Source organism: Prionailurus bengalensis, chromosome E1 (genome assembly GCF_016509475.1).
Source record: "Prionailurus bengalensis isolate Pbe53 chromosome E1, Fcat_Pben_1.1_paternal_pri, whole genome shotgun sequence".
Taxonomy (NCBI): domain Eukaryota; kingdom Metazoa; phylum Chordata; class Mammalia; order Carnivora; family Felidae; genus Prionailurus; species Prionailurus bengalensis.
In genome coordinates this window covers 37,430,545-37,452,294 of record NC_057347.1, presented here as the reverse complement: position 1 = coordinate 37,452,294, position 21,750 = coordinate 37,430,545, and the positions used below count along the sequence as shown (strand labels likewise).

Here is a 21,750-nt window from a genome sequence, read left to right as displayed (position 1 = left end):
AAGCAGGGAATGGTTGTTCAACCCCATGCCTTGCAAGGGGCTCCTGATACAAATTCATCTCTAATTCTGCACAACACAGTATCTTTCCTTGCCCATGAAGAAACAGGCTCAGAGAGTTATTCACCCAAGGTCACACAGTTCAAAAAGGTACAGTGGATTTCAAAACCACCCTCTCTCCTTCAGCTACCTCTCAGGTGTCACTCAGATTTCTGGAGAGAAGAAGAGAAGTTGCTATAGGATCACAGAACACTTGAAGCCAAAGGAGATCACCCAAGGTCCTTGGCTGTCTCTGGCAAACCTTTCTGGCCCCGGAACAGGTTAGCCCATGAATGCAAGGTCTGTAGCTGTGCAGCGCCCTCTGCTGTCCAGCTACTCTCTTGGTTGGGGAGGGAAGCTATGTCCCCACCTGGTGTGTCCCCATCTGGGGTATCTCGGCTCTCCTCCAGAGCACACAGAAGCACAGGGAAACGCACATAGGCTCTTTTCTTTTTTTTTTTTTTTTTTTTTTTTTTAGTTTTCTTTATTTATTTTTAGAGAGAGAGAGAGCGTGAGCAGGGGAGGGCGGGGGGGGGGGTTACGGAGAGAGAGAATCCCAAGCGGGCTCAGTACTATCAGCACAAAGCTCCACGTGGGGCTTGATCCCACAAACCGTGAGGTCATGACCTGAGGTGAAATCAAGAGTCGGAGGCTGAAATGACTTCGCCGCCCAGGCGCCCCCACACAGGCTCTTTCTAAGATTGGGCTAGGAATACTGCCTTTCTCCATTTCCTTAAATGCCCGAGCAAAGGAAGTATATCTTTGTACGAGCTGAATTTGCATTTGCTGAGCAGGTTTTGTGTCTACACCTCTCTTTCACTGAGGACTATCTAGGGGGTCCCTGAAGTGGTAGGACCCTAGTTTAAAAGGTTTGTGAATGGGTCGCCCGGGTGGCTCAGTCAGTTGAGCGTCCGCCTCTCGATGTCAGCTCAGGTCTTGATCTCAGGGTTGTGAGTTCAAGCCCCCCACGGGGCCCCACACTGGGCATGAAGCCTACTTAAAAACATAAGAAATGAAAATAAAAACTCAGAGAACTTAAACCAGTCCTGAGGTTCGCTTAGTCATTCAGCAATGGGCTGGGCTTCGGGGGTGTGGTGACCAGGCGATCAACACTGCCCCTGCCCCTCTGGAGCTTCCCAGCTAGCTTGAGCCCTAATCACCCCCTTTCCTAGATGTATGACCAAGAGCAAATGATTTAGTACCTTTGAACCTGTGTCTCATTGGTAAAAATAGTTCCATAATAATCCCCCCGCTGCCGGGGCTGTTGTGGGGGTTACGTGAAAGCTTACACAGAAATGGTAAAACGCTACCCAAACGTTGGTTGTCATTATTATGAAAAGCCTCTTGGGGGGCAAAACCGATTATTATTATGTCTTTATACAGTGTGTCTGTTGCCCCTCCGCTAACAGTCACCAGTAAGACCAAGAACTTGGAATGGGTCGTTCTGCCCTTCATCTCTCTCTCTCAGCACATGGAATCAGAGAGGCCGCGGAGAGACTATGGATGTGTGATATAGGCCTGCCTCCACTCCCTGGCTTTGTGGCTTTGAGAAGGTCAACTTCACTGGCCTTCAGTTTTGGTTTTAGTTTCCTTCTCTATCCAAGGAAGTTCTGGGCTATAGGCACGTCCAGGTCTGACATCATAGCGGTTCTGCTGGGGGGTTGTCCTCAACCCCCCTCCTCGCCCTCCCCCCTGTTCCATCCCCACTTAGGTTCCAAGGCAGAGTTGTGTGCAGGGCCTGCCTGTAAAGCTCTTCCCTGTGAAGGGAAGTTTTTTAGCAACCACCACCCATCCCTTCCTACATACTTCCGGTGCTCTGGGACATCAAAGGTTCAAGGGAGTGGGCAGAGCGAGAGGGGAAGAAGCCAAGAGACAGCATGTGTAAGTGAGGCCAGGTCTCTGGGTGGGTGGGGAGCACCAGTGGTGGAAGAGGGAGGGAGAGGAAGGCAGGAGATTTGTTCTATGACAGCCTGCAAGAGTCCAGCGTAGGGAAGGATGTGAGGGGTAAGAAACCGGGGAGAGCAAGAGGGGTTAGGCACAGTTTTCATGAAGGAAGGGAGGAGACAGGACTTAGGACGACAAAATGAAAGGGGAAGAAGCAGAAGCAAAACGTTGTTCGCTCTCTTCTCCCTGTCCCCACCACACACACACACACACACACACACACACACACACCCATTGGCTGTGGTTGTTACCTCCGTGGTGCTGGAGAAGAAAGGCTCCCCCCAGTGTGGAGGTGAAGACTTCGTGGAGGCCCCTACTCTGTCACGAACAACCGTACGCTCCTAGGGGAAGTCTTTACCTCTTTGGGCCTTGATTTACTCCTCAGGAAGGAGGCTTTATTAAGGTCTCTAAGGTTGAACAAGGTCGTGGTGGGTTTGATGGGGGGCAGCGTGGAGAGTCAGAAGTCTGGGTTTAAGGCTCAACTTTTTTTTAAGCTTATTTATTTATTTTGAGAAAGAAAGAGGGAGAAAGAGAGAATCCCAAGCAGTCTCTGCACTGTCAGCACGGAGCCCGATGAGGGGCTCGAACCCACGAACCGCGAGATCGTGACCTGAGCCTAAACCAAGAGTCGGACGCTTAACCGACTGAGCCCACACAGGCGCCCCTGAGTCTCAACTTAAAGTGAGCATCTATGTGATCTTGGGTGAGTCTCTGAGCCTCAGTGTCTGCATCTGTGAAATGGGGATGAGGATATTGACCCTACTTACGTGCCTGTGGGGAAGATTCATTGAGATAACATACATGAAAAACACTTAATAAACTGCCACCATTTGTACAAAGATTGACTGTAGTTATATTAGGCTCTCTTCCCCACCCTGGCCACCCCCAATCTCAAATTCCAGTTCGGCAGCACGGTGTCAGGGGGATACGGGCAGCCACAGCAGGTTGCCAGGACCTGCAGCTTGGCCCTTTATCGTGCCCGTCGCAATTGCTGCCAGGAGGCTGAGTGGAGCAGAGGGGTGGAGAGAGGGGCACGAGCTCATCTGTGGTTGCTATGGCGCCCCATCCAGGATTTGCCCATCTCTCCTAATGGAGCAAAGGGCAGAGGGAGGGAGGAGGGAGGGAGAGAACAACTGGTCTCTTCCTCTCCCCTCCCATTTATGTCTCTCTGGAGCTGATGCAGGGTGGGGAGTGGGGGGAGGGAGCCTAGATGCTGGATGAGAGGAGGAGGGAAGAGGGGTGGTGCCAGGATTAAGAGGGTTTCCAATGGGGGGGTGGGTCACACTGAGAGAGGAGGGGCAGAGCCCTCATGCCTACATCCAGAAGCCTGCTGATGACGTTAGAGAGAAGGAAAAACAGGCAAGACAGCCCAGTGTGAGAGAGAGAGGGAGAGAGGAAGAGAGAAAGCCAGGACAGGAGGCTGGGAGCCAGCCAGCCTCTGCCTGGGCTCTTCTGAGCCTGCTGATCCCCCAGGCAGCCTGGACCCTGGGGTCCCCGAGAGCTGCCCCGAAGATGGGCACCAGGGCAGTGGTCGCGCCCCACCCTGTATGGGGGCTGCTGGGCTGCTGTTTCTTCTGCAGCTGGGCTCTGGGGGACCCACGGCCCCTCCGCTCTCTGCCGCCACTGTCCTCCCAAGTCAAGCCGGGCTCCATACCTATGTGGGTACCCCCAGAGGGGGCTGAGGCAGCCCTGGCTTTTCTCTACTCTGGAGATGCCCAACAGCTGTCAGGGGCTAATTGCACTGAGCGCTACGAAGCCCACGGCGCAGGAGCCAGACCGGGGCTCCCCCCAGTCCTGTGGAGGGCAGCGGGCACCCTTGCCCAGGCCGCCAATTTCCTCAACATGCTGCTACAAGCCAACGACATCCGCGAGTCCAGTGTGGAGGAGGATGTAGAGTGGTACCAGGCACTGGTCCGCAGCGTGGCCGAGGGGGACCCAAGGGCGTACCGGGCTTTCTTGATCTTTAACCCTCCACCAGGGGCCAGCCACCTGCAGCTGGCCCTGCAGGCCACCCGGATAGGGGAGGAGACCATCCTTCAGGACTTGTCTGGAAGCAGGGTACAGGAGGAGAGCCCAACCGGGGCCCCGGACACCTCTGCCCTGCAGAAGCGGGTGCTGACCAATGACCTAGGGAGCCTCGGCAGCCCCAAGTGGCCACAGGGGGACGGCTATGTGGGAGACATGCAGCATGTGAAGCTATCTCCCCCCTTTCTGGAATGCCAGGCCGGCCGGCTCCGTCCTGGCTGGCTTATCACGCTTTCTGCCACCTTCTATGGACTCAAGCCAGACCTCAGCCCAGAGGTCAGGTAAGTACGTTTGTGCAGTGTTCGACGCGTTTGTGGGTATGTGGGGGTGGGGGGCTCGAGTCCAGCCAGCTGTGCGTGGGCCATTTGGCACACGCATGCGTATCTGGGGGGCACAGATGTGCGTATTCGCATTCAGCTGTGTGTATTTGCAGTTGACTCTGGGATTCTGTAACTGTTAGCACACACAGGTGCGAGTATACATAGTGACATAGTGTGTATGAATCAATCCACTTACATGTGGGGATACGCATGTGTGCGTATGGACGTGTGGATGTAGCAGGGCATAGGTCTTGGCGTCCACGTCTGAGTAGTGGGGAGAAGGCAGGGGAAGGCTTGATGTGGATGACAGTGATGGCCCAGGCACGAGACATCTCAGAAGAGCCAGGCGGGCACTCCAGGAGCCAAACCTGCTGCTCTCTAGCCGTCTAGAACTATAAAAGGAGACTTCTCCAAGGGAGGAAAAGTTCTTTGGGGGGCGGGGGCGGGGGTGGTGGGGAAGCTTGGAACCATTGCCCTTTCCGTCTAGGAGTCGGCCAGGCCCCCAGGGTCACTCCCAATGGCTATACTCTTAGACCAAGTGGGTTCCAGTCCTGCCTGTCCTGACTGGTACTCTTCAAATAACCGACTTTCTCCTTCAGAATAAAGAGGTCACTGGGAGCCCTGGTGGGAAGGAGGCAGCAAATGGACACAGAACTGCAAGGCATGCGACAATCAACATTGTTTTCCCAGCTATGTGTCCCCATTCATTGCTCCTAGCAGGGTTCCCTCGTGCCAGCCGGCAGCCTGGCTCCTAGCCAGCGCTCTCCCCCACTCAGCCCAGAGCAGGGGTGGGGAGCCCTTGGACCAGGCAGCTCTATTCCACAGTTCCTTTGCTGTGATCAATTCAGATCTGGTTTGGGCAGAGTGTGGGGGGTGTGGTTAATAGCTGAGTTCTGTGTGTGTGTGTGTGTGTGTGTGTGTGTGTGTGTGTGTGTCCATGCAGTGGAGAAGTGTGAAGATCCCCTTCAGACAGATCATCAGAGCCCCCGCTCCCACATGTCTTGACATGCCCCCTCCCTCCACCCATTGATAGAAACCAGGACATGCCAGGATGTTGAAAAGCCGAGGGATGTTGGGGGGACAACCTTCCAGGAAAGCAGATCGTTGCCCACAGAAACAGTGAGGATTAATAGCTCTAGAGACATGGAATGCAGCCCTGCCCTCTCTCCTGACACACTGCAGCCACTAGGCTGAAGGTTGCAAAGCTTGCATTCCTCCCTAGTCTGGGGCCCAAGGACACACGTCCACCTTGGCATCCTTCATGGTACCCCTAACTGCCAATTCACTGCCCTAGGGGGCAGGTGCAGATGATCGTCGATCTTCAGAGCGTGGACATCAATCAGTGTGCCAATGGGCCGGGCTGGTACTCTAACACACACCTGTGTGACCTCAACAGCACCCAGGTAAGGATAAGGAGGATGGTGACGTGGGGTGGGGCGCTAGGGTCCTGCCTCCCTTCCCCTTTCCCGTCACTGCCACCACCCAGCTCCCAGGAGTAGCTGACAAAAGTGTACCAGCCTCTCAGGGCCTCGGGGGAATCCCTAGTGATGAGATAAACAGAGATGGGATACCAGGCTTGTTAAAAGTGAGGGCACTTACTGTCAACTGTCTTTCAATAAAAAACAGAAACTAAAAAAAAAAAAGAAAGAAAGAAAAAAAAGAGGAAGAAGAAAATTCAGAAAGGATGCATTGATGGTCATTTCTGAGAAATTCCCAACTCCCCCGGCTTGATACACAATAGCGCTTAAGGTTGAATGAATAATCAAAAATATGAACATTGAGGGCGCCTGGGTGGTTCAGTTGGTTGAGCATCTGACTTCAGCTCAGGTCATGATCTCACGGTGTGTGAGTTCGAGCCCCAGGTCTGGCTTTTTGCTGACAGCTCGGAGCCATTAAATATATATATATATATATATATATATATATATATGAACATTTATATATATATAATATTTTTATATGTGTGAATATTTATATATTTATATTTATATAAATTTTATATAATTGTATATATTTATATATATATAATATATTTATATATATAAATATATATAATATATTTATATTTATATATATATTATATATATACGTGAACATTGAAAAAGAAAGTGACCGGGCTCCTGGCTGGCTCAGTCGGTAGAGCATGCAGCTCTTGATCTCGGGGTCTTGAGTTCAAACCCCACAGTGGGCGTAGAGCGTACATTAAAAAAACAGTGAGGACACTTACAGCTTACTCCCCACCTCCCACTGGAGACAGCCACCCTCATTCCTTTGAAATCTCAGTGTGCCTCTCCCTTTTGGTACTGGGTGCTCCAGCATCCATCCCCAGGACCGCAACCTGAGCCCCTATTAGTCATTCCCTTTCCTTCCCCTGGACTACATTCTCCTTGTCGACAGAGCTCTGGGTTCCTTCTGACCCACAAAGGATGCTCTGTTGGTGTTTGTTGATCCAAGTGTAATGGTTGGTTGGAGTAGGGGAGAAATCTAACCAAAGAAGGAGCTTGAAGAGCTCTGGGACCAGTAAAGGTGATGGAACCAAAGCCAGATGCCGGCAGAATCAAAGCCATGGATGCAGGAGAATCTGGATGATGGAAAGCAATGGCTGGTAATCCTGAAAGCCAAGGGCTGGGAAACTGGGAGGCCAGTGAACTAATCCGCTCCACGGTTGCACTCGACTGCATGTTGTTCCTAGGCTGAAGCGGAGCCAAGGCGAGCCCTGCAGGCTGCTGGGAGGTGGGGCGGGTTTGGGCATCCGTTGCTCTTCAGGGCACGTGTGTTTGAAACTGTAAGTCCAGGGATGGAGAAGGGCCGCCATTATTCGGCGCCTTATTAAACCCAGCCACAGCTCGTCTCCATACGCATTTGTCTGACTCTGCAGACTGTGGCAAAAACAGAGCGTGTTCTAGGGCCCCAGGCAAGAGGGGAAGCTGGGCCACAATTTCAGAAGCATCACCCTCTAACTTTTCTAGGTGAAAGGTGCCAGATATGGAATCTCCCAGGGTGAACCCCTTCCTTTATCCCACTGCTGTCTGTCCCTAACCACTCCCTGCAGCAGAGCTGACCTCATCCACGTGCTCCTCTTCCCTGCCTGGCTCTGAGGTCTGCTCGGTCCCCTGCTGGGCAAACATCAATGGGTGAAGGTGGAGTAAAGAGCTGGCCTTGGCATCCCACTGGCCTGGCATTAGCCTGGCATTAGGGCTGGGGAAAGCAGTCCTGTGCCAAAGCCAGATGGCACCTGGTAGGGGAAACTGCTCCTCTGTGGGGGCCTTTTCAACTCACCTGTGAGCCAAAGAGGGAGGCTGATGGGGACCCTTTGAAGCAGGATGTAGGCACATAGGTGCGATCGGACTCCGAGTTCTCCCAAATTCCACCTCGCCCAGTCCCTCGCTCCGACAGCTGGGCACTAGGAAATGAGACCTGTATGGCTCCTGTCATTGCAAGTCAGAATAAAAGGGTGATCTGTCCCCAAACTGTATGTTGAAAAGAGGTAACCGTGGGGCTAGAGTAGGGCTTCCAGGGAGGGAAGGCTTCCTAAGGACTAGGGAGGACTTCCGGTAGGGAGGGGCCCCTCGTATGGACCAGGGGCCGTGGATTGGAAGGTACATGTACCCTCCACCTCCTCCCAAAAGGGAAATCCCCATATAAATACCTATCATGTTTGTCATCCCCGCAGTGTATCCCCCTGGAGAGTCAGGGCTTTGTCCTTGGCCACTACCTGTGCCGCTGCCGACCGGGCTTCTACGGGGCAAGCCACTCCGGGGGTATGTTAATTGTGGTGAGGGTCACTGTGGTGAGGGTCAGGCTGGGCCGGGCGGGCGGGGCACCTGAGGGAAAAAGGCAGCCTGGGAGGAGACTTGTGGGGCAAGGGCAGAAGGTCAAGAGAAGCAGGAGAGGCAGGCAGCGTCCAACTTGGGGGTGTCCGCGCCTTCTGAAAATGACCCCACAACATGCCAATCTGATGCAAGTTGACCTTGCAGCGAACCCTAGCCTGGCATCACCTCTTCCTAGTACCCTGTCCTCCCCTGGGAACATCCACTTCCTCGTTCCTCCCCTTCCCAGCCCTTGCCCCGGCGGTGACAGACCATCGGACGGAGAGGGAGAGGGCTACGGTGACCCGTGCGAGAGCAGGCTGGGATGCCCCGGGCCATGCCCCTCTCCTTGCACCCATCTTGTTCTTTATAGGGTTAGAAGAGAGTGCCGCCCAGCCTACTGGGCAATTCGGGTCCCCTCAGGGCAGCTCTGGGAGGCTGCTGCGGTGCTGGCCATGTGCCGAGGGCTGCACCAGCTGCGTGGATGCCACGCCGTGCCTGGTGGAGGAAGCTCTGGGGCTACGGGCCGCGGTCCTGGCCTGCCAGGCCTGCTGCATGCTGGCCGTCTTCCTGAGCATGCTGGCCTCCTACCGCTGCCGCCGAAGCAAGGCAAGCAAGGCCCCACGTCTCTGCCCTACCCGCGTCCTTCCCACCTCGAGTCCCCAGCATCAACTGGAGACCAGAGACTACCTAAGACTAGAGCTCAGAAGAAATGGGTTCTGGTCTGAATTCTTCAACTCACCCACTGTGTGACATTAGGCAAAGTGGCCCCGCTGCCTTAGATTTGTTTCCTTGCCTGGAAAATGGAGGCATTGGACTTGGCTCAAAACACAGTGTAGGTACTCGGGGGAAGTGATCTGGACCCTCGTGGGGCTCCCAGTTGAAAGGAGGAAGCAGGCAAGTAAGGAAAAAGCGCAGCAAAACAGAGGCGAGGGGGGAAAGTGGGTATTGGTATAGCTGTGGCAGCTCGGAGAAAGGCCCCAGTTGTCCTGCCGAAGATGGTCCGGGAGAGACTTTCCGGAGAACGTGACGCTTGAGCCAGGCCTGAGGGCCAGCGAAACGGTTACCAGGCAGAGAAGGGGTTACCTAGACAAAGAATCGGTCTGACCCAAAGTTTCGAGGGAACGCGTGAGATCCCTTCTAGCTCCAACAACTTGTGAGTTGAGCCCAGGTCTCCAGCGAGGCCCAGGCTGGGATTGGGAGAGGCATGGGGCTGGGGGACTCGAGCTTTGTGCCACCTGCACCCCGCTTAGCGTGGTGGAACTAAGAGCCTGTGGTGGGAGTGGGGCCGTGGCTGTGGGCGGAGCGGGCGGAGCGGGCGGAGCTGATGTTCCAAGGCAAGGCCTTGGTTCAAGGCCAGTAAAAGTGACCCCTAAAAAAGGCCCGAGACTCTCCTCCCACCATCGTCCAGCCTCTGTCCTCCCACTGCCCTGCTTTATACGCCTCTCTCTTTCCTGGGTTCACAGAGGATCCGAGCCTCTGGAGTTGTCCTGCTGGAGACCATCCTTTTTGGATCCCTGCTTCTCTACTTCCCTGTGAGTTTGTGGCCAGAGTCTGGCCCCGCCTCATCCCTGGCTGGCGCCCTCCACAACCCAGAATCCTTCCTCCTTTCTGCTCTCTTGGGGAGATTCAGAGACCTCCAAATCCCCATACTCATAACCTACAAATGACAGGCTGGCCTAGTGAGCTCTGGAGCCAAAGAGTCCAGGCTAAAAAGAGCGCTATGACTTACTGTGTGACTTAGGACAATTTACCTAACCTCTCTGATACTTGAGCCGCTCCTCTGCAGAAGGGAGGTGATGATGCCTCTATTGCAAGGCTGTTAGGAAGGTCAGCAATGGGCTTAGCATAGGCCTAGCACATTAGAGGAAGTACAGTGGTGGGGACACCTGGGTGCCCCAGTCTGCTGAGCGTCTGACTTCGGTTCAGGTCACTGGCTCACGGTTTGTGAGTTCAAGCCCTGCATCAGCTCACTGCTGTCAGCACAGAGCCCTCTTTGGATCTTCTGTCCCTCCCCACCCCATCTCTGCCCTTCCCCCGCTCACACTCTTTCTCAAAAATAAATAAAACATTTTTTTTAAAGAGGAAGTGCAGCTAAGAGCAGCTATTTTTGCCCCCCCTTTTCTCACCGCCCCCCCCCTCCCCCAGGTGTTCATCCTGTACTTCAAGCCCAGTGTTTTCCGCTGCATCGTTCTCCGCTGGGTCCGGTTGCTGGGTTTTGCCACTGTCTACGGCACCATTATACTCAAGCTTTATAGGTAGGGTCTGGGGCAGACCTTGCTCTCATGCTGCTCACTCCGGGCTCCCCCAGCTCATCTGGAACAGGGTGGAGTTCTTCCCAGCCAGCTCCACCCCCCCTGTGCGGGGCCCACCCCCCCAGGCCTGCCCCTGTCACCGTAGCCCTCCCCAGCGTGCAACATTTTGTGGGGTGGGGAGGCAGCACACCATGGAAGGGACAGGAGGATGGGTATTACGGAGGGGAAGGAAGCCACGGACAGAGGCCAGAGACCTGGCCCCCCTCTCCTTGGTCCTCCCCCTATGCCCCACACCCCTGTAGGGTGCTCCAGCTGTTTCTGTCCCGAACGGCCCAGCGGGGCCCCCACCTGAGCAACGGGCGGCTGCTGCAGCGTCTGGGGCTGCTCCTGCTGCTAGTGCTGGGCTTCCTGGCCGTGTGGACGGCGGGGGCCCTGGAACGAGGCATCCACACGCCCCTGGTGACCCGAGGCCACACTCTCGCAGGCCGCCACTTCTACCTGTGCCACCACGACCGCTGGGACTACATCATGGTTGTGGGTGAGCTGCTCCCGCCGAGCCCGCCTCACTCTGGCCCTCAGCCCTGCACCTCCGGCGGGGGGGGGGGGGGGGGGGGGGGCGGTGCTCCTGACCTAGTCCTCCTGCCTTGTCTCCAGACCCCTGGCCCAGGCTCCCCCCAGCACACCCGACAGAGAAAGGGGCTGCTGAGGCGGTGCCTGACTCGGTGGCCCCTGCTTTCCCACAGCCGAGATGCTGCTCCTGTGCTGGGGCAGCTTCCTCTGCTACGCCACCCGAGCTGTCCCCTCGGCCTTCCATGAGCCGCGCTACATGGGCATCGCCCTGCACAATGAGCTGCTGTTCTCTGCGGCCTTCCATGCAGCCAGGTGAGCACGGGCCCTCCCACCCACCACTCCTCCCACCCTCACACCTCTCCTTGCCTCTCCCAGGCCAGGGAACCCCATCCCACAGCCATCCTCGCAGCACAGCTATGCCTTGGCAAGGCGAGGAAGGCCTCTCATCTGTAGCTCTCTCCCTACCCGGCAGACACCCTTCCTGCACCTCATGTCTCACCCGACACCCAGAAAGAGGAAGCATGCGCACTCCTAACTCCTCTCCTATTCCCAAGCCCCGTCTCCGGCACCTCCACCATGCTCCTTCCCACACGTGCTCAATTCTCCCTGCCTTTCCCCACCACCCTCCCACCTCAGCCGATCCAGCAACAGGCCTGCTATGAGGGTCTGCTAGGACTTGGCCCTGTGGTACAGGCAGAATCGACCCATGGGACAGCCCATCACAGAGGTGTGGAGGACAAGTCTGTGCTCTAGGCAACCAGAGAAGAGTAGTCTGGGAGGGCTTCTCGGAGGTGGGGGTTAACGTGAGCTTGAAGTGGGACCTACATCCGAAAAGAGGGCAGGAAGAAGGAAAACTGCCCTTTCCAACCCACCCAGAACCTCCACGGAGATCAGGGCTCAGGCTGGGTGGTGGGCCAGTGAGACAGGTGAGAGGGAACAGGCCACTCCCTCCCACCCACCGGTAACGTTCGTTCCCCTCCCCTCCCACCCTCAGATTTGTGCTGGTTCCCTCCCTGCACCCGGACTGGACTCTGCTCCTCTTCTTCTTCCACACCCACAGCACGGTCACCACCACGCTGGCTCTGATCTTCATTCCTAAGGTGAGGTCTTGCCCCTCCTGGCTGTGAGCCAGGCCCCAGCCCCTTTGAAAGGGGCGCGCCGTGGATCTGTTGCTGCCTCAGCGCCCTCTCCAGGTCAGAGTGAGGATGACACCCGGGGGTGAGAGGGCGGAGCCACAGGGCGCTGAGTGGAAGCCCACTTGGGGTGGGGGTCGGGGGGGGGGCGGGAAGCTATTGTATCTCAACGCCTCGACTCTCAGGGCAAAGGAAATAAGAGCTAGGGCTGTAGGGGTCCTTGTAACACAACTGGCAGTTTCGTTTGGTGGACCCTGAAAAATCATCTTGGAAGCAGTTACAGAGGAATGGGTTGGGGAGCTGAAGGACATGGCTAGGAATTGTGGGGGCAGGGGCTCAGGACCTCCCCTCCCCGGTCTCTGAGCTAGAGAAACTCAGGGAGAATGAGGGGGAGCAAAAGTCTCCACGCCCTCAGAATTGCAAATTAGAGAGGCTGTGAAGATTGGGTTTCATGAGGCAGGTGGGAATAGGCGTGAACAGGGAGCGAAGTTGACTCTTTTTCCCTGTCACACCCGCCCTGGCCAGTTCCAGAAGCCGGGGGCTCCTCCCCGAGAGGAGATTGTGGATGAGGTGTATGAGGACGAGCTGGACCTCCAGCGGTCAGCTTCCTACCTGGACAGCAGCATCGCCTCGGCCTGGAGCGAGCGCAGCCTGGACCCCGGAGACATTCGGGTATGCGCCGCCCTCCTTGCCTCCTTTGGATGCTAGCCTTTCGGGACTGGGCCAGGATCGCTGCTGCCCTGCCAGCTGGGCTGTGTACCACTGCAGGTCCCCTCTTGTCCCCAGCTTTCCCTCTCTCTGAGACCTGCCTCCCTCCCTTCTCCACCATTGCCCTAAGCTGCTTCCCCCTGACTCTATTCAGATGAGGTCACAAACCACCCAAGTGGAAAGACCCCCAAAGTCCCTGTGGCCCAGGCCGCAGACCCATGAGTGGAGCTCCAGCCCCACTCAGCAGAGGCATCATGAGGGGCAGATTAAGAAGCCTCTCAGTCCCCATTACACTCGGGCTGCGGGTGACCCTAGGGCCAGCTATGGGGCTGGGTAGTTCAGGCAGTTAGCGGCTACCAGAGATTTCCACAACAGGATACCCATTCCCTGGACCTGGCGGTCTTAGAGGAAGGGAGTTCTTCCTGAGTCTTACCTCGGGAGAGCGTCTTTACTCTTCTTTTTCTGCTTAGGAGGGTCATAGTCACGGAACCCAAATGAGAGGCTCAGTGGGTAGGAAATAAGGAAACTTGGTGGTCTAAGCCCGTTGTCTGATAAAACGTAAGGTGTGGTTAACAATCTCTGGAAGCCATCTGTCCATTCCTTCTGTCTCCACGGGGCTTCTGTACACCTGACTTGTTTGCATCTCCCAATTCCCTCCTTGTCCCAAGTGTCTCTGCCTGGCTTTCCCCCATGTCCTCCTCACCCTCTGGGCTCTGCTTCCCTGGGAAGAGGCTGACCTGAGGCCCCGTCGAGCAGGGAGGCCAGAGAGTATGGGGGCGCGCTGCCACAGCAGTGCTGCCTTGGGCCCCCCGCTTTGTGGAACAGCACCCAGTCTCTCTCCCGATGCTGGCTCTGGGGAGAAACCCAAAAGTGTAAGACTCTCAAAGTCCCATTCCCTCACTTGCACCTGAATATGACACTTTTCACACCATTGAGCTCATGCCATCCTCTTAAGGAAGCTAACAGTAGGTGGCCGGTTCTTTTTTGTTTGTTTGTTTAATTAAAAAATATTTTTCCATGTTTGTTTATTTTTGAGAGACAGAGCACGAGCAGGGGAGGGGCAGAGAGAGAGGAAGACACAGAATCTGAAGCAGGCTCCAGGCTCTGAGCTGTCAGCACAGAGCCCAATGCGGGGCTCGAACTCTTGAACCGTGAGATCATGACCTGAGCTGAAGTTGGACGTCGGCTGCTTGACGGACTGAACCCATAGAAGCAGAGAGAGGGGAGCCTGGGTGGCTCAGTCGGTTAAGTGTCCGACTTTGGCTCAGGTCATGATCTCATGGTTTCTGAGTTTGAGCCCCGTGTCAGGCTCTGTGCTGACAGCTCAGAGCCTGGAGCTTGCTTCTGATTCTGTGTCTCCCTCTCTCTGCCGCTGCCCCCAACCACGTTCTGCCACTCACGTTCTGTCTCTCCAAAATGAATTAAAAAAAAAAAAAACAAAAACAAAAAAAACCCAGAGAGACAGAGAGCTCTAGAAATAGCCTCCAGGCACATGATGGGTCACCGGCCTCAAACCCAGATTTCCCAGCCCCCAAGCCGGTGGCTTCCCATCAGATGACAGTGCCCCCAGAGGAAGGGGTGCACCCTGCATCCTTGGGTCCGAGAGGACCTGGCTGGGAGTGGACAGGCGAATTCTGAGAGTGTGCAAAGCAGGGAGGGAACACAGCTTGGTGAGAAAGAGATGTGCAGAGACAGTGGTCCAAATAACGACCGAGGGGGAGGCAGGGCAGCCCCCAGGGGGATGGAGAGAGCTTAGCCGTGCATCTGACCGGGGGCTCTGCTCTCCCCACCCCTCCCCTTCCCGCAGGACGAGCTGAAGAAGCTCTACGCCCAGCTAGAGGTCCACAAGACCAAGGAGATGGCCGCTAACAACCCGCACCTGCCCAAGAAGCGGGGCAGCTGGCGCCAGGGCCTGGGCCGCTCCTTCATGAGGTGCCTGGCCGAGTTCCCGGAGGCCCTGGCCCGCCAGCACTCCCGGGACTCGGGCTCCCCCAGCCTCGGCAGCCTGCCCGGCTCCTCGCGCCGCCGGCTGCTCAGCTCCAGCCTCCAGGACCCCGAGGGGCCCCCGGCCCTGCGCAAGTCCCGCAGCGCCTACGACCACGACCGCCACAGCCGCCGCCGCGAGCAGGACCCGCCGCTCCTCGACTCGCTGCTGAGGAGGAAGCTGGCCAAGAAGGCCTCGCGGGAAAGCAGGGAGAGCCGGGAGGCGGCGGAGGGGCCCCCGGGCCTGGGCTTCAGGTCGGCCAGCGCCCACAACCTGACGGTGGGCGACAGGCTGCCCCGGGCCCGGCCCGCGTCCCTGCAGAAGTCGCTCAGCGTGGTGGCGGGCTCCAGGGAACAGGCCCTGCTCCTAGCCAGCCAGGCCTACCTGGAGGAGACCTATCGGCTGGCGAAGGAGCGAGAGGAGAGGAAGAAGGCCGAGGCAGCCTCGGCCAGCCCAGTGAGGAGGCCATCGGCCAGGAGGCCGGAGCGAGCTCGAGGGGCGCCCCTGTCAGCCCCACCTTCCCCTGCCAAGAGCCGCAGTGTGCACGGCTCCCATGCCGCCGCCGCCGCCGGGAGTCTTCAGGAGGAGGCCACGAAAAGGCTGCCTCACCCGCCCGTCCGGCACCAGGTCTCCACACCCATCATGGCCCTGTCCGGGGCCTGCCTGGGAGAGCCGAGGATGCTCTCCCCCACCTCCACCTTGGCTCCCGCTCTGATGCCGGCTCCAGCCCCAGCCCCGACCCCGCTGCCCGCCCTGGCACCAGTCCCAGTACCCCCCCAGAGCCCCAGCTTGCTCACCTTCATCTGCCCCTGGGAGAATGCAGAACTGCCGGTCAAGAAAGGAAATGTAGCTCCAGAGGGCCCCGCGGGGCCAGAGCGAGGCAACCACTCCCCTGCCCCGGCTCGGGCCAAGCTCTGGAGGGCCCTCTCGGTTGCAGTTGAGAGAAGAGGGACGGGGGAGAGTGGGATGGCCACAGAGGATGGACGTCTCCAAGGGGAAGCCGGTGAGGGGGACGAAGACAAGTCCAAGGTCTTCTCTAAATCCCACAGCCTCAAGACCCCTGTTCAGCAGGGTTCCATGCACAGTCTCGGCCTGGCTATCAAAGCTCTGACCCGTTCTCGGAGCACTCACAGAGAGAAGGAGAGCGGGGAAGGGTGTCCTGAGCCGGAGGAGAAGGGCAGAGCCTCGGGAGAGGGCGTGGGGGCCTGCCCCCGATCTCCCAGGCTAGGCCGGCCCAAGGCCGTGAGTAAGCAGGCCGCCCTCGCACCCTGTGACGATGAGGAGACCCTCCAGAACCAACAGAACGCTCACACCAGCAGAATGCTCCAAGTGTACCACCAGGAGGGCAGCAGGGAACAAGAAGAGGGAGGCAGGAGGGCATCCCAAGGTCCCGGGGAGGCAAAAGTAGAGAGAGACGGTAAAGCGGGGTCTGCTGCACTGAGGCAAGCCAGGCAGGGCACAGTCGGGGACAAAACTGCCGAGCGAGCAAAAGAAGCCCCCGTGGGCTGGCGGGAAGCGCCCAAAGCTGGCCTCCAGCCCACGGGCAGTGCTGACCGCAGGATGGCAGAGGTATGCCCCAGGGAAGTCGCCCAGTCAGAAGCAAGTCAGCCTGACCGTGGCAACAAGGCCCAGATCTGCCCCTGGGAGGTGAGTGAAGGGGCCCCTGAGAAGGGGACACAACAACAAGCTCTAGATGACTCCCAAGAGAGAAGGAAGGCGTCGGAAAAGTCAGGGCCCCAAAACGTGGCTGTCGTTGCTCGGAAAAAGCCAGAGAGGCTGGTCAGGGGGCAGGAGGTGGTATGTCCCTGGGAGGGTGCCGATCCTGGGAGTCTGTGCTCTTGGTCAGCCTCTCAGGACTCTGACAGAAACGACGGCAGGTCTGAGGCAGCGGGCCGGCTAGATGCTAGAGAGGTGGAGAAGCCTCAGCAGGGAGCCACAGGCCCAGGAGCTTGTATACCTGACACTACCAAGGCAGAGCTCTGTCCCTGGGAGGCATGTGAAGGAGAGAATGGAAAACCATTCCAGGAGGGAGTGAAGCTTCCCCAGGAAAAGCAGGAAACCCCCAAGAAAGCAACCTTCTGGAAAGAACAGAAACTGAGTGGAGACTTGGAGTCTTTTTGTCGGTGGGAGAGGACAGATTTCCGGGGTCCCTCAGCAGTCTCTACTCCGGCCCCGGGAACCCCTGTGTGCTCCGGGAGTTTGGGCAGTAGCATCTCAGAGGTGTGTCCATGGGAGGCAGGAGATGCTCCCGTCAGGAAAGCAGAGGTCTGTCCCTGGGAGCTGGGTGATGAGGTAGTGGGGAAGGAACTGCCGAGTCAGGGGACAGGTGGAGAATTTCTCCAGGGAAAGGGGAAAGCCTCTAGAAAAGGGCTCTTTGGAGAGATGGGGGGACAAACTGGAAAAGCAGTGCAGAAAAGTAGTCAACAGCAGGAGTCAGTGTGTCCCCAGGACAGCACAGCCCCTGGGCACCCCAGCCCATGTCTAGATAATTTCTCAGCCAAAGGTGGTGGCCAACTCCTCAGCAATGGAGGAAGCAGGGCAACACAGGTATGTCCATGGGAAGAGCCCAGGCCAGAGCTGAGGGAAGTAACACCTGCCAGGGCAGAACTCTGTCCCTGGGAGGTAAATGAACGAATAAGAGAGGACTGGACATCAGGACAGGCAGCAAAAGCAGGAGAATCTCCAAAGGACAAGGAGAAAATGCCTGGAACATCAGGAATCAAAGATGGCGCAGCTTGGGAAAAGCCTGAGGGACAGCTCCAAAATACGGAAGCAGTCTGTCCTTGGGAGAATGTGGACCCTGGCAGCTTCTCCCCACAACCAGGTCCTCAAGACACAGGTAGAGCCGAAGCCAGTTTCCACATGTCAGGCAGCGTGGGAGGCAAAACTGCTGAGATCTGTCCCTGGGACATGGAAGAAACCATGCGTGCTGAGAAGGCTGAGGTCTGTCCCTGGGAGGTGAGTGCTGGAGCAAGGCAGGAGAGAGCTTTGGGAGTTGAGGCCATTAGGACATTTCCAAATGACACAGGAAAGGCTTCTGCAGGTCCTGGACCCGGCGAGATAGCTGTTACCTCTCCAAAGAAGCCGGAGAGGCCAGCCTGGGAGCGGGAGGTGGCCTGTCCCTGGGAAAGCTTGGATCCAGGGGGCTCCTCTCAGCATTCGGACACTCTGGGCACTGACAGACCAAAAGGTGGAGTCCAGGAAATGGACCATGTGGGGTGCAGGGCAGCTGAGGTGTGTCCCTGGGAAGTGGAGGAAGCACCTACCAGTGAGAAAGCCAAGATCTGTCCCTGGGAGGTGAACGAAGGAGCTACTGGGACAAGATTGGAACAAGAAAGGGGGAGTGACTCAGCAGGACAGGAGAAAATTCTAGAAAAGGGGAGACTCACCTCCCTGGGAGAAGACAGATCAAAATGGGAGACAAAACAGAGTCAAGAAGAGGAAGCTAGTTGTCCTTGGGAGAAGGACTTGAGGGCTCCCTCTGCTCAGGGCCCTGAGGTCTCAGACTCATCCCTCAGCACGAGTGGCAATGTGAAAGAGGGACATTCCTTGCAAGCGAGGGATGAGGCAGTGGAGGAAGGGGACCTGACACAAGATGCAAAGATGGGCTCCTTCCCAGAACACAGAACCCCAGTAGAAGCCCCGTCTTCAAAAGCAGAATTCACTACTGAAGATAGGGGGAAAGCAAGCAAAGAACTACAATCTGTCTGTCCACGGGAGGGCATGACCCCGGCAGGTGCTTCCTCCCACCCGGACGGTCAATGCCGTGACCAACCTAAGGCCGGCTCTCGGGACCTGGCTGGCGTTGGGGGCAGGCTTGCTGAGGTGTGCCCGTGGGATGATCCTAACCCTGATGGCAGCGCCAAAGCTGATATCTGCCCCTGGGAGGTGACTGAAAGGGTCCCTGACGAAGGGATGGCAAGACAGGATGGGAAAGGGACACCTCAAGAGAAGGGGAAGGTCCCAGGAAGACCAGAGCCCCAAATTGTGGCAGTTCAGGAAAAGCCAGAGAGGGCAGATGGGAAACAGGAGGCGGTGTGTCCCTGGGAGAGTCAGGATTGTGGGGGTCCGTCTCCGCAACCAGCCCCACAAGCTTCTGCCAGAAGCGAAGGCAGTTCGGAGGCAGCAGGCAGTGTGGGGGCCAGGGTGGCAGAAGTGTGTCCGTGGGAAGCAAGAGAGTCTCCATCTGCTAAAGAAGCAGACATCTGCCCTTGGGAGGCGAAGACAGAAGCTGCTGAGAAAGGGGGACTGGAACAAGAGGTGGACGGAAAATCCCAAGGGCAAGGAGAGATGATCCCTCAAAAGGCGGCATCTCCGAGGACTGAAGAACACTTTTCAAAAGCAGCAGCAAAAGTCAGCAGAGAGCAGGAGACAGTCTGCTCAGGTTCCGGGGAGCTCCTCCCCCAGCCAGAGGCTCCGGACACTGACCAACCCCAAGTCAGTCCCCACGGAGTAAGCAGTATGGGGAGCAGGATGGCAGAGCTGTGTCGATGGGAAATCACAGATCCAGAAGGAAATAAAATAAAGGGCACCATGGCAGACATCTGTGATTGGGAGGGAACCGGAGCCCCACCTGAGGAATCTGGCCTTCTGGCTTTAACAGCAACTCAGACAGAAATATTTCTCCCCCCAGCCCCTGAGAACCCACCATGCCTTTTAGTCCACAGACCTCCGGGTAGCTTCCTTCCAGAGAGCAAAAGCCCCCGCCCTGAGGGGAGCAAGGCAGCCACTACTTTTACTCTAGAAGGGGTCCGAGAACTCCAAGGAGCTTCAGGACACGAGCCAAAGACCAGCTCAGTCCCAGAGCCAAGTCTCCAAGAAGCTGAGGCTCACGAGTCTTCCTCCTTCGCTGAAGACAAAGAAGTGGCTTCTATAGCTCCATATGAAGAACTCTCCCCTCCAACTGTCTATCCTTGGGACTGCGAGTAACAGATCCATCGGGTGAGGCCAGACATCTGGTGGCTGGTTTTCAAGAGCCAAAGTCCTTTCCAAGTCCTCCATGTTCCCCAAGAGCCGAGTCAAAGACACTTGGCCACTTGCCCTCTCCATGAAGGCCAGAAGTCAATCATTCGGACAACAAATTGTACAAGAAGGGTGCAGCTCAGACCCCAACAGAAAGTCTTGTCCTCTCATTACTTCCCACTCTTCTTCCTGCTCCAGGGAACAAAGGCGAGACCCTCTGCTTCTGACGAATCCCCCCATCCAGCTAGAGGACTCGACACAGCTGTGTCTGGACACTCATAAGGCCAGTGTTTGGGATGAAAGGAAGTCAGCAGTGCCCAGCCCACATTTTCTCATAAAAAGACCCCTTTTTTGAGAAGAAACTATAAACCATGCAAGGCACTGGCAGCGTTAGGGTCTGAGGAATGCTATAAAAGGTCGTCACAGGAAGCTTAAGAAGCCACTTAACTCAGGTTCAAAGATAAATCAGGGGGAAAACCTTGAGTTTATTTATTTTGAGAGACAGAGAGACAGAGAGAGAGAGACAGAGCAGGGGAGGGAGTGAGAGAGAGAGGGAGAGAGAATCCCAAGCAGGTTCCACACCATCAGCGCAGAGCAGGGGGGAAACTTAATGGCTCAAAAAAAGTACCCAAAATGCCTTAAAGACCTTGTCATTTTGACTTTGGAGCTCCAGTTTCTGCTGTGTTGATCCTCATGCCTGCCCTGGTTGGCTGCTCAGGTAGAGCCAATCAAGCACTCTTCCTTCCTTATCAACATCTGGCATCCAAAGCAACACCAGAGACAGCATAGAAGGCAAGGCAGCGGCTCCACGTCCTCCCCACACTGGCCAAGGGGAAGTTCTCCCTTCCAGACACCCCCTCCAGTTTAAGGAGTGTGCCTCTTGCCAGCTTTTTCAAATCGTTCCTCCCCACTTCTGCCCCATCTTTGGCTGGTCTCAAGCTCACCTCCCAGCCTTTCAGGGCTGTCACCAATGGGACCCCTCTCTGCTTGTCCACGCAACTGGAGGCAGGGGAATTTCTGGCTCTGATGTGAGAAGCACTCCAAACCGCTTGCTCAGTAACAAGAGGCCCACAACAGTTACCTTCCTGAGAAGCGAGAAAGAAGGTCCTGTTTGCAGTCAGCACAAGATTTACCCTCAGAAAGAGTAGCGCTACAGGGCAGGTTGTCCTGAGGACCGGTGAAAAGGCATCATGTAAACAGTTTTCTTCTTAGTGAGCTCGGCTCTATCCTCTCGTCAGTTCAGGCTACCCCGGCTTAAGTAATCCTAGAGACCAGTGCCGGAATAGGAGGATGTTAACCAGAGGGAAACCAGGAAGGAGAAAAGCACTGGTCAAAAAAGCCCTGGAATTGGCAGGGGTGAGGTGGGGGGAGGAAACAGGCTGAGCAGGGCAGGGGCACTGAAGATGGCAGTAAGCCCACCCTCTAACTGCACAGATACTGATGCCATTCACGGGGAAGAAAAAGACAAAACGAGAAGACCAAATACCCAATGGGGAGGAAAAAAAGGAGTCTGCATACAAATACTGTAGGCAGATTCAGGACTTTACAGAAGTAGCAAAATGCTCCATTTCCAAAAAGAAGGAATGGAAAAACTTTGTCATTCAGGGACCAGATGCCCTTGTTCCCATATCTAGCCTCTCCCACTTACCTGGTCCCTTGGCCTGGGATTTCAGGGGAGTAAAATGTAGTGTTGCTCTGGGCTCCTGCTAGTTAACCTCACCGCTCCTAAGTCGGTGAGAATTTTGCTAACCGCACAACAGAACAATTCCATTGTGTCTGGTCTAGCTGGGAACAGAAAAGTGATTCCTTTCACTGCTGTGAAATAAACCATGGGGGAAAAAAAATAAAGAATGTTTTCTCTTGACCACTAAGCAGTGGGTTCTAGCTTATTCATTATGGTGATTTTCTTTTTTCCAACGTTTTTAGAGAGGGACGGATCGGTCAAACAAGAGCAAGCCGGAGGTAACTACACTGCGGCCTTCAGGACTTTGAGGTGGTCTGGCT

The 21,750-nt window shown here is 56.2% G+C and overlaps 1 protein-coding gene across 1 annotated transcript; it reads left to right on the top strand.

Moving 5' to 3' along the window:
• Nucleotides 1–3,334: 3,334 nt before the first annotated feature.
• On the top strand, nt 3,335–21,614 carry GPR179 (G protein-coupled receptor 179). The gene is made up of 11 exons (XM_043584231.1): nt 3,335–4,286; nt 5,620–5,728; nt 7,999–8,086; nt 8,508–8,743; nt 9,601–9,669; nt 10,283–10,392; nt 10,692–10,927; nt 11,133–11,271; nt 11,954–12,059; nt 12,618–12,764; nt 14,608–21,614. The coding sequence occupies exons 1-11, from the start codon at nt 3,493–3,495 to the stop codon at nt 19,711–19,713; spliced, it is 7,140 nt and encodes a 2,379-aa protein (XP_043440166.1). The 5' UTR covers nt 3,335–3,492; the 3' UTR covers nt 19,714–21,614.
• The last annotated feature ends 136 nt before the right edge of the window (nt 21,615–21,750 follow it).